Genomic DNA, 11,339 nt, shown 5'->3' on the forward strand with positions numbered 1-11,339 from the left:
TGGCAGCCCAAGCGACACACCTGATGTGGCACAGGAGCTGCTTAAAAACGCGGGGTCTACTCCTTGGCTGTTGGTGCCTGTGGCTCAGAAGGGCGTTTGCAGCGGCAACAACAACCCTCTGCTGCACTGGGCAAGGGAGATCAGCCACACAACAGCCCAGTGAACTTTCACTGCTGATTAAAGCGAGATGGCTGTTGGGTTTTCCACTTGAAATGTCCCTGCCAGGTTTGTTTCTGACCCGCGTTTATCTTTGCAGAATAAAGCACGAAAACATTGTGACTTTAGAAGACATTTATGAGAGCACAACTCACTTCTACCTGGTGATGCAGCTGTAAGTATCAGCAGAGCCAGTTCTTTGTGGGCACAGAGGTAGAAGAGTGGCAGGACCATGGTGATGCACCGTATTTCAGCACCTACACTGGAGTCCCTCCCATGGAGAAGTTGCCTGCAGAGGAATCATTCCAACGCCCCTCACTAACGAGGCGAGAGCCACGTGAACAAAGCCAGACACTTCTCATGCTGCCTTGGCCCATGCCCATTTTAGTGGCAAGTCCCTAAACCAAGATTAGGATCTATTTATGCAAATTAATTCATCGCAGTTTAGCAGGGCAGAGACAGAAGTATTTCTAATTAAAGCTGTGCCATGCAGGGTTTCTGGAAATGAAAACGGGCAACACGTCAGCTGCAGAGAAAGCAGCTCGCTGTGGGCATCAGCTCTGAGCACCCGCCTGCTCCTGCTAACTTACAGATTTAGCTAAAAGGAAGCAATCACACAAAAACTTTTATCCAATGTGTGGCAGAGCCTGGAGGCAGTCCTGCCGAGGTGCTGGACACCCGCAGCTCAGACCTGAGGGAGTTGCATCGTGACCATACCCAAATTCCCTAGGGTTACCAGCAGTGCTTACTGGCACCCCGATATTGCACTCAGGAGCACCCATCAGCCTCTCAGCCTCACAAAAAGTGCTGCCCAAGGAACAGTTCTGCTGTAGCCAGAGTTGGAAAAGGACCAGAGAGTTATCTTGCCTTGGATGTGAAAGCATGATTAGCCTTATTGCATTTTCCTTTCAGTCTTTTTCCTTCTGAACTACCCACAGGGTATCGGGGGGAGAGCTATTTGATCGGATTTTGGAACGGGGAGTTTACACTGAGAAAGACGCGAGTGTAGTGATCCACCAGGTCCTGACAGCAGTGAAGTACCTCCACGAAAATGGAATAGTTCACCGTGACTTGAAGGTGAGACCTGCCCTGCAGGCTTTTCCTGCTCTGCCCATGGCTTTCTATTGTTCCTTTCCCTTTTTCTCCCCCAAATTTCAACCTCTAACTACTCTGTGTTCACAGCCTGAAAACCTTCTTTACCTTACTCCTGAAGAGAACTCCAAAATCATGATCACAGACTTTGGCTTGTCTAAAATGGAGCAGAATGGCATCATGTCTACCGCCTGTGGGACTCCAGGATATGTTGGTAAGCCAAGGATCAGGAAGGGGCTGGTGGACTGCCTGGAAAAAAGGTTGTGCATTGCCTAGCAGAAAGGAAAAAAAATGCATAATTATGTTAACAACATGCTACACACAGATGTACTGCGTGGACCTCATAGAGACTGGATTATAGCTAAGCGTAGAGACTGCAAATTCCCAGTGTGTTTAAAAACGCAAAGAAAGGGATAATTTTAAGAGCAATGTTTTTAACACAATGGGATTTTGTTTAATGTCCACCAGACTGCATTGGCTTGATCCACAGCTTACTGGTTAAACCCTCAGGATGCAGGCAGAAATTGCCAGTGATTCTTTCTATTCAAAAGCATAACATAGGTACAAAAAGCACGCACCAATCCAACTGGTAAATGGGGCTGTTACTGGCTGATTCTCTGCACTGGCATCTCAGCAGCCGAGTGTACAAGAAACTTCTTTTCCCAGTATTGGATAATTCACCATTGCTTAGAATTTTCCTTTGGGTTTGCTGTTCTGCAGCTCCCGAAGTCCTCGCCCAGAAGCCATACAGCAAAGCCGTAGACTGCTGGTCCATTGGAGTCATCACCTACATCCTGTGAGTAAGAGCAAACAACATCCCACTTATTTTTCCATGAGTTTCCCAATTTCTCCGCGGCTTCCTCCACCTCTGCAGAGCGGCACTGAAAGCGGAGGCGATACTGGACCTCCCATTTTGCTGCGGGAAACACAGCAGCAGTGTATTCTTCCTTTGCACAGATCCACTGGACCATAGAAGTGAAAGGGATGCGGGTAATCAAATACTGGAGCGGAGATGAAAAGAACCACATTTTCTCTATTATGTGCTTCATCCTATGCTTTGTTTTTTTTTCAGTTGCCTACAAATACCATTCCATCTTCCTCTGTACTTTTTGTTTCGTTTCCTCCCACACCATGCAGCTATGTACCAGCTGTGGCTTTGTCCTTTCACTGCTGCAGTTAAGCTGTTAACTCTTTTCGGCAGCTTTACCGACACACTTAGACGGGAGGGACAGATGGGTGGATGGAGCAGCCGCCTCTGCTGCTCACTCGCTTCTCTTGCCCTCGCGTGCCCAGCCTGGCCGGGCTGCGGGGGAGCCTGTGCAGGGGTGGCTGGTGGTGCTGACGGCCAGCTGGCTTTCTGCTCTGTTCCAGGCTCTGCGGGTATCCCCCTTTCTATGAAGAGACCGAGTCCAAACTGTTTGAAAAAATTAAGGAAGGCTACTATGAGTTTGAGTCTCCATTTTGGGATGATATCTCTGAATCAGGTAAAGCTCCAGTGCTGGGAAGCACTGTGCTCCCTCCCACAGCTACAGCCCAGAGCCCTGCGACCCATGGGCCAGCCGAGCCCCCCGCACCCCCAGCACCCTGAATGCCTTTTGCTTCCTCGGTGGGGTTGGGAAAGGATGGAGCTGTGAACCGAGTCGCTCGCAGAGCAGCAAACCCCCAGACAGGGGAACCGCTTGCAGAGGCTCCCAGCACAGCAGGAGCAGGGCTGATGATGCCAGAGCCAAGCTGCCCCGGCAGTCTGGGTACTCTGCATCCTGCCTGTAACGCAGCGTCCCCGGCTGAAGTCTCTGTTAACCTAACCCCAATTTTTGCAAATGATTAGTGAGCTCAGAGTGGGGTTAGGTTTTCCTGGGAAGCAGTGGAACTCCAGGTTTTTTCACCTTGTTTTTCTTAGTGGTTTGGAGGTTTTTGGGGTTTTTTTCCCCTTCTTTTTTCCTTTCCCTTTTGGATTTCTTCCCATCAGGTCACGTTTCCTTACAGCACCACAGTGAGCCGCATCAGCCACCACTGCCCCTTCCACCAGACTAACCTGCTTATGGAGCTCACCTGCAGAGTTTACTGAAGCCAGCATCTTGGCAGCATATTTTGGACACCTTTTATACACACAAACAGAACTAGCACGCGGTTTGTCAGGTCTTAGCAACAGACCCTGCAATCCTCCTTGCAAAGAAAGAAAAAAAAATGGGAGCGATGTAAGTGCTGTTTAGGGCAACTTAGAAATCTGCTCAGTTTGCGCTTTCTTATGGTTTTTAGAGTTATTTTTTAGCTGAATAATTCAACTCAAGTTCACGTATTCTAAGCGTGAAGTCTGGTCCATCCCCAGTTAACACTCACGCAGAGCCCTTCGCTACAAACGTCTCCCCTTAATGGAGTCATGAAGCGGCACGAACACCTCCTTCCTGGGGCCGGCCTCTGCGATGTTTATCCACTAGTGTTTGCCATATCCTATTAGGATCAGGTGTTGGAACAAGGAGAAAATAACCTTTTCTCTCTGCCTCTCCTCCCCTCCCAAACAGCCAAGGATTTCATCCGACATCTACTGGAGAAGAACCCGAACACCAGGTTTACCTGTGAACAAGCCCTGCGGCACCCATGGTGAGCAGACCGGGGTCCCAGCAGTAACGGGAGGCCACGGGGATTTGCCAGCATCCACATTTGCTCCACGTGCTCGGTGGTAGCCGAGAACAGGGGTGTCTCCCAGCCCCCGCTATTAACGTCACCGCCTGCCTCCGCGCAGCCCTGGGTGTTTCTTTTTTGTGTGCAAAGAAAGAAAACGATGAATAATTGAAGATGCAATTTGTGCGTATTTGCCTCCATAAACAGAGGGAAAGAAGAAATCCCACCCTGAGCTTTTCCAAGCTTTGAAGTGTGTGTTTGTGTTACATTTTGTTGCTGTTTTTCCTTTGGGTTTAATTATTGCTGATTGAACGTACAAAGCAGTCAGTTGCCTCCAGAATGTGGAATGCCTTACAAATGCCATCTGCCTACGAGCCCATTTTCTTCTCTCCCCATCTGCAGGATTAATGGAAATACAGCCCTTCACCGTGACATATACCCATCTGTCAGCGCTCAGATTCAGAAAAACTTTGCAAAGAGCAAATGGAGGGTAAGTCGGTTGCTGGTGGGAGCCCAGAGCCATTTCGCTAACAAACGCCAGTTGCTGCCATTAGCGAGGCTTCGGCTGCGTAGGGAAGCACCCGAACGCCAAGATCCTCCAAAGGCTGCCTCCAAATTGCATGCAGTTACTGTTTATAGTACGTTTTGACCTGCTGCAACGCGTACGGGTAGATATACCGCAAACAGGGCGCTGTGGTGCCCTCACCAACACAGTGAAGGGGAGGAGGAGAGGATTATTGTCTGTATACCAGAGGAGTGGAATTGGTGCTCCGTCAGCAGATCTTTTTGTGAGCTCAATCCCGCTTTTCTGCCTTTCAGCCTTGAAGACAAATCAGTACTTCATTTAGAGCATGAGCTTTTGTGGGAATTTAGGTGGAGAGAGGAATGAAGGTGTACAATAGCATTTTAAATATGTACATTCACAATTCGGCTCCATTTCACACTGCGAGTTCATTTACAGCTGTTCCCCCTGATCTCCTCATGCACAAGTGGTTGTAATCTTCAAAAGCATCCGCAGTCAGCACTCAATGGAAACCGCTGGGTTTGTGCCAGGAACGAGCACATCCCCCTTCCCACACACCGTGCAGTCAGCGCTACCCAGTGCAACGCTGCCCGCCCCGGGGGGACGGCCCGTTCGTTCCACAGCACCCACCTACCCTGGCATCCCCCGGGGCTCACTGTGGGGTTTCTGTGTTCTTCTTCCCCAGCAAGCCTTCAACGCCGCGGCCGTGGTGCACCACATGAAGAAGCTCCACATGAACGGTCACGCAGCAGCTGACAGCACCCTCCCCATGATACAAGTCTCGGAGGCCTCCAGACCCAACACACCCATGGTGGCCAGCCGGCCAGCAACGCCAAACGAAGACAAGGACACGTCACTCCCTCTGGTCCCCACGCAGGGCTGTCCAAACCTTCCCACTCAGCTGGAGCATGACAGAGGAATGAGAGAGGAAAAGCTGCAAAGCCACTCGGAGAACGGACCGCTGCACGTGGGCAGCAGCCTGGTCCTGCCAGATAACTATAGCCCGCCAACAAGAACTTCTTGTGGCTGCAGCCCAGCCTGCGTGGGGCACGAGAAAACAAAGGCGTCCTTCTGCTCCGAGACCGTGCTCCTTAAAAAATCTGCAAAATCTCAGTAGGTATCCAAGTTGTTAGCCATAACTTCCAACAAAGTGCATGGGAATAAGCATCTCCAGAAGGAGTTGCCTGGCACATGCATTGCCAGCCCCAGGTGGAGGTAGAAAGGAGGGAGGAATAAGGACAGACACAAACGTTTTGACTGGCTGGAGCACAGTGCCCAGCCGAGTGCCTTCCGTGCTTGTACGAGCATCGGGTGAGGCACAGTGCCCAGGCTGCGTGGCAAAGCCCGAGCGGAAAGCACAAGGCTCTGCTGCCACACTCCATCAGCTGGAGCGCATTTGCTCTCCAGCAACCAAAACTGCCCATAGCTAAAGGTGCTGGGAGCACTTACCCAGCCGGGGCTGCGTGGCTGAACCCTGCCCTGGCTGCAGCGTTGCCTCACACCCAGCCTGGCTTTGCTTTCAGCAGCTGCTGCTCTTTATACAGAAAGCACGATTTCAGTTCACCTGCAGAATGACCATAAATATTTCTGTTTCTCTTTTCTCTTCTTTCCCTTCCAATTCTTCCATTTCCAACCAGCCATTTCAAATCAGAAGTTCTTGTTCCGATGAAAACCAGTAAACACTCTTCTCACTGTGGCACTGGGCAAACTGGAGTTTGTTTGATCATGTGATGAGGAGGCAGCCACCCTGCTCCTCACATTGCCAGCGGTAAGTGCTCTGCAACCCCACCACCTCCTGCTTTTAATTAATCCCATTATGGCATGGAAGAGGGAAAGGCACCAATAGCAAACTGGTTGTACACGGAAGAAATTAACTCACAGGTTATTTGCAACAGAAAAAGTCTTGACTAAACCATCTTTTAAGGAAGAAATGATCTTTCAGCTTCCATTAAGGCCAGCCCAGTGACTCTCAATCCAGCTTTTATGTTACGACAGGGCTGCCCGAGGACCATGTGAAAGGAAGCCAAGCACAGGCCTTTCATATCAAACACTACATCATTCAAAGCTACTCACTAGGAATCACACGGGACCAAACAGCTTCATCAGCTGGGATTAGGGCTGTTCAGCTGGGTCTCAGCTGTGACCACAAACAACAGGCTGACAATGGGCTGCTGGTCCATGGCCAAGCACAGCCAGGACATCTCCACAGCCCGAAGGGCCATTCCCTTTCCCAGATTCAGCCTGGGCAGGTCAGTTGAAGTTGCTTTGTTACCAGAGAGCAGAGCATGGAGATGCTGGGTTTGTAGGTGAGTAGAATACAATCATGGAAGTTTCATCCTGTTTGACCACAGCTTGGATTAATCTCAGGCTAGCAGAATTGTTATCTTTTGCACCGCATTGTATATGAGCAGCAGGAAGTATTGCTATTAGATCATCCATAAAAAAATGTTCCTCAAAGGTGGGCATATGCCAGCATAGCTCTCCACAGAAGCTCCATAAAGTGAGCTACGTCCTTGCCAGCTTTTATGACACTGATGAGGTTGTATGAACAGAACTGTCATATGCAAAGGATCAATAGAAGAGACAAATACAAGTAAGATCTACTGTAGGCTCCAAAAAGGCCCATTCCAATAATCAGTCATGGAATAACCCTTTATAACGAAGGCAAACAAAGGGATCTAAGCTGTTCCTGTCCCCCTGCTACTGCTTATTCACAGAGCAGGATTTGAAGGTAGCAGTCTAGTGAAACAAAGTTCAATCCTCAGCTTCAATTCTCTCTCCTGCAGAAACAGAAGGGCTGTTTTACTCTTTTCTGCACTTCAAAGCCAGACATCAACAGTGCAAGCAAGAAAGGAGGCTGTGTTCCCGCCGGGAGCAGGCGGCAGCAGTGTCTCGGAGAGCAGCGACTGACTGGTGACCAGTGGCACCTTAGTCCCAGGAATCCATCAGTGTAGTGACCTCGGGGTGTTTCTGGATCATTAATGCTGGGACAAGGTGCTTTAGCAAGGGGAAGCCTGAGGCTACTGCTAGCATATTCAGTGTATATTATCCATACGGCACCGCTCAATGCTATAAGCTTTTGTTTTCTGTACACTGTTTAGTTGTCCAATGCATACAAAGTGCACTGCACAACATAAGTCTTATAAACCAAAGCCATGCAGAGTTTTACGCAGTGGCATCTCTGTTGTTTTTACAATCTGCATCCTACCCACTCCCTGGATTTATAGTCCCAGGCTTCAGCACTCTGAAGTTCAGCATCAACCAGCTGCCCAGGCTACGCAGTTCTCCCTTCAGCTACGAGAGGAGAGGCAACCTGCTAGCGACCTTCATGTGTCTGGTAATAATCACAGCAAGGTCTAAATTCCCTGCTTCCAAGTCTGTAACTGCACAATAAATACTTGCTTAATAAAGCTGGGGTTTGTTTTGTAAAGCGCCTGTTGGTTATTCATAGAAATTTGGTGTGGAAACGGTCTACTAAGTCCTTCCAAAGCACCCCCCATGCACTGGCAGACCTGCTCCCCCGGCATTTTCCCGGCAAAGCGTTGCACGGCACATGAGCAGCTTGTGGCAGAAAGTCAAACAAGACATTTGACTCGAGTACCGAGACCACATTTCTCCTGTTTGCATAGAAATAGGTATGCTGTACAGATATGATGGAGATAAAATTCTCCATTTCTGTGACCTGGTTCTCAGAAGAAGGATCTGGGAGGAAAGTGATGAAGCCATGGCAAGTTTTAAGGATTAACTGCAGCGTAGATAAAGTTTTTGAAGTCCCTGCATGAGGGTTTTAATTTGAACAGTGAAATTCAACTAAAACAGCCTGAATTGGCTAAAACATGAAAAAGAATGTCTTGGTTTACAAACCCCTCTGGAAATAGCAGCTCTGGGGATATTTTTATTTGCAACGGGAGACTGATGTCTCTCCCCCTTTCTCCTCCAAGCACCGGGCAGCTTCAGCCAGTCCAACCAGCACTAGCCCTCTCCAGGGGCTTGCTCCTTTGGCTCAGTGTGGCTATGTTCCAGAGCTGCGGAAGCTCAACTTGCTAAAAACAGTGATGGGAGGCACAGGAGAACTCCAGCCAGAAGGCAGGAATAAATACACAAATCAGTGTCCACAGAGGAGGAAGGCAATTCCAATGGAGCAGCTCACTCAGGAGCAGCTCTCGTAGTAGGCAACTTGCTTGTTGATGGCCTCTCGGATCTTTCCCACCCACTCCTCCAGGCCTGACAGCCTGGCAGATTTGGACATCAAAGCCTTGTTTCTTTCCTGGATTTCTGACTCTAAAGCTGAGGAGAGAGGGCAGAAAAAGGTGATGGGACAGGAGGAAGGTATCATGACCATTACCCTCCCCAGCAGGCTGGGCTGAGCTCCACCTCCCCCTGCACAGCTCTGGTAGGGCAAGAAAAACACACATCTCTTCCTCCTCCTGCATTCCCCCATTTTTCCTCAAAACCCCAACACGATTGTTCCAAAGCCGTGACTTTTGAATGGAAGCGAGGGTGTGGAGGAGAACGGGGCTACATCAGTATTGCAGGCAGGGCGTCCCTTCCACGGCCACCCACGCACCCTTGCAAAGCCTAAATTTACTGGCACAGCACCAGCAGATGCAGCCCAGCTCTGCACCACCTCACTGCCAAAAGTATGTTGTCTTCCTCGTAATTTCTCTCCCCCTCCCCACAGGGAGTCAAAAGCCCTTTTGAGTTCACAGAGCCTTACTTTCCATCCTGAGCATCATGTCCAGAGTTTCCTCAAACAGAGCCTGTGCCTCCAGGTCTATGCTTCGCACCCTGCTGCCCTGCTCGCCCAAGGCCGGGCTCTGCTCCATCCTTCCCTTCAGCTCAGCGTACATTTGTTTCACTTGTTGGAAAGCCTGTAAAAAGCAAATGAGCAGTGCAGGTAGGATCGAGCAAATAGGCTGAGGGGAAGGGGATTTTCCAGTGTTGAAGGGTAGATTTAGATGAGATATCAGGAAGGAATTCTTCCCGCGGAGGGTGGGGAGCACTGGGACAGGTTGCCCAGAGAAGCGGTGGATGCCCCATCCCTGGGAGTGTCCAAGGCCAGGCTGGATGAGGCCTGGAGCAACCTGGTCTAGTGGAAGGTATCCCTGCCCATGGCAGGGGGTGGGACTGGGTGGGCTTTAGGATCCCTTCCCACCTAAACCAGTCTGCAATTCTATGCTTTTAAATATTAAATGGATGCTGCACTAGAGCTCTGCCACAATGTTATTATGCAAACGATAACAGTTTGTGATGCCCTCACAAAGATGCTGACTGACAGCTGCACGGGCTGCTCCACCTAAGCCAGAGATGCAGCAGAGGTAACTTTCCAGCAAAAAGCATCAGAATTGAGAAATATGCTGGAAAAATTCAGTAATGGGATACTGCATCAGGTTAATAAGAAGCAACAGGACAGTGCACAAGCCGTGGCCTGAACAGGAAAGCCTCCTCGTCTCATCCAAGAACATGCCAAGGACACAGCTGGCTTTGCTGTCTGCTGACAGCAGGGAAGCTGAGCACGGCTGTGACCGCGACGTGCCGGAGCCGGGTACCTGCTGCGCGCTCCCAGCCTGCTCGCCCGCCTCCCTGGCCGTCTGCTGCGTGTCGGTGGCCCGCAGGCGGGTCCGGGCCATACTGTGACAGCCTCTTCATCAGCCTGTCCAGCTGGCCCGTGATGGACTTCACGTTCTTCTCGGCTGGGCCGAGAACAGCCTCGATCTAAAAGCGGAGTGTTCCACATGAGGAAGGAAACCACATCCAAACCCTACTCCTAATGCTTTTTCCCACTGCGCATCACTTACTTCATCAACGCGCTCCTGGATGAACCGGAGGGAAGAGCCAGAGCCCCTGATAGCACCCTGGGCCTCCAGGAGCACCGTGTTTGCTCGTCGCAGGTTCCCAACCACTTCATCCATGTTGCTCTCCACAGCATTCGCCCGGTTCCTAGGGAAGTGTGGGAAACAGCCAGGAGTGAGTGTAGATAATTGTCTGGGTTGGAACTCAAGGTTGCAGACGCTAAATAAGGAAGCTTGAGAAGCAAGACAGGATTGTTACTGAGAAGGCTGCATTCTCCCTCCTCCAAAAGCCACAAACCCCCACATCTGGACAATCAGGTTTCCTTTTGAGAGAAGAGTTACTTCCTTTTCATACCCCCAAGCAGAGGAGACAAACTGAGATGAGGAGAGAAAACCCTTCCTTTAAACTACTTGTAAACATCTATTTTGTAAGTAGTGCAAGAAAAAGTGTTGAAGGGAAAGCAATAACCACTGAACCGGTTTCAATGAATACATTTCTGCTCGCAGCGGGACTGTTCAGTCGGGTGGCAGAGCTCCCCGTGGACAGCCAGGCTCCCTGCTCTCATCGCTCCCCGCAGGTTAAGCAGGTGTCAGACGCTGTCAAGGAGTTTACATGCTTATCCCGCTAACCTTCTCGCTGGGCTGTTGCTGCAAGTCAACATGTGACCAAGTAGATGCTCTAAATTTGCAAGGACACTCTGTAATTACTTTTTAGGGGACCATGGGATAATCCTCCCAACTTTCACCCAGAAAACAAACAGCCCATTTAATCTCCTCATGCTCTCTTGTGCAATTAGGATGTAGGTCACCAATATCACGTAATACCAGGGCAGCCCTGTCATCTCCCATCACAGGGATTCAAGGGACAGAGAAAAGCCTCCATTACTTGGTCTAATTACTTGGACTACTTGGTCTTCTTGGTCTAATATCTATAACGAGGTCTGTTCTTGGCACCCAGATTTCTTATTTGTCCTGGGGCACCAAGGGGGTGTCAGCAGAGGTTGCAGACTCGTTCTTTTATGCACTGCACGGACATAGAAGATCCTGGGCTAAGACTTCACGTTGTGCAATATGAAGTGAGATTTCAACCCAACTGAGACCCCCCACCGCTCACTCCAGCTGCCGAAAGCCCTTGAACCCCAACCGACCTGGCT

At 50.0% G+C, this 11,339-nt stretch overlaps 2 protein-coding genes across 2 annotated transcripts in view; one reads left to right on the forward strand and one right to left on the reverse strand.

The window, feature by feature from the left end:
* CAMK1G (calcium/calmodulin-dependent protein kinase IG) overlaps nt 1-7,823 on the forward strand; it is a 10,491-nt gene extending 2,668 nt beyond the window's left edge. Inside the window, exons 3-12 of the mRNA XM_010149480.1 lie at nt 257-331; nt 1,095-1,233; nt 1,339-1,462; nt 1,969-2,044; nt 2,620-2,732; nt 3,771-3,849; nt 4,273-4,360; nt 5,079-5,506; nt 6,031-6,161; nt 7,180-7,823. Coding sequence (XP_010147782.1) covers nt 257-331; nt 1,095-1,233; nt 1,339-1,462; nt 1,969-2,044; nt 2,620-2,732; nt 3,771-3,849; nt 4,273-4,360; nt 5,079-5,506; nt 6,031-6,124 — 1,216 coding nt within the window. The 3' untranslated portion in view covers nt 6,125-6,161; nt 7,180-7,823. The remainder of the gene's footprint in view (nt 1-256; nt 332-1,094; nt 1,234-1,338; nt 1,463-1,968; nt 2,045-2,619; nt 2,733-3,770; nt 3,850-4,272; nt 4,361-5,078; nt 5,507-6,030; nt 6,162-7,179) is intronic.
* Nucleotides 7,824-8,543: 720 nt separating this feature from the next.
* Nucleotides 8,544-11,339, reverse strand: part of LAMB3 (laminin, beta 3) — a 23,318-nt gene continuing 20,522 nt past the window's right edge. Inside the window, 6 exon segments of the mRNA XM_010149481.1 lie at nt 8,544-8,680; nt 9,111-9,264; nt 9,943-10,030; nt 10,032-10,108; nt 10,192-10,333; nt 11,334-11,339. The exon segment at nt 11,334-11,339 is cut by the window's right edge and continues 223 nt beyond it. Of these exon segments, the coding sequence (XP_010147783.1) occupies nt 8,544-8,680; nt 9,111-9,264; nt 9,943-10,030; nt 10,032-10,108; nt 10,192-10,333; nt 11,334-11,339 (604 nt within the window).

Source organism: Eurypyga helias, unplaced genomic scaffold (assembly GCF_000690775.1).
Source record: "Eurypyga helias isolate BGI_N326 unplaced genomic scaffold, ASM69077v1 scaffold30133, whole genome shotgun sequence".
In the NCBI taxonomy this organism is placed as follows: Eukaryota; Metazoa; Chordata; class Aves; order Eurypygiformes; family Eurypygidae; genus Eurypyga; species Eurypyga helias.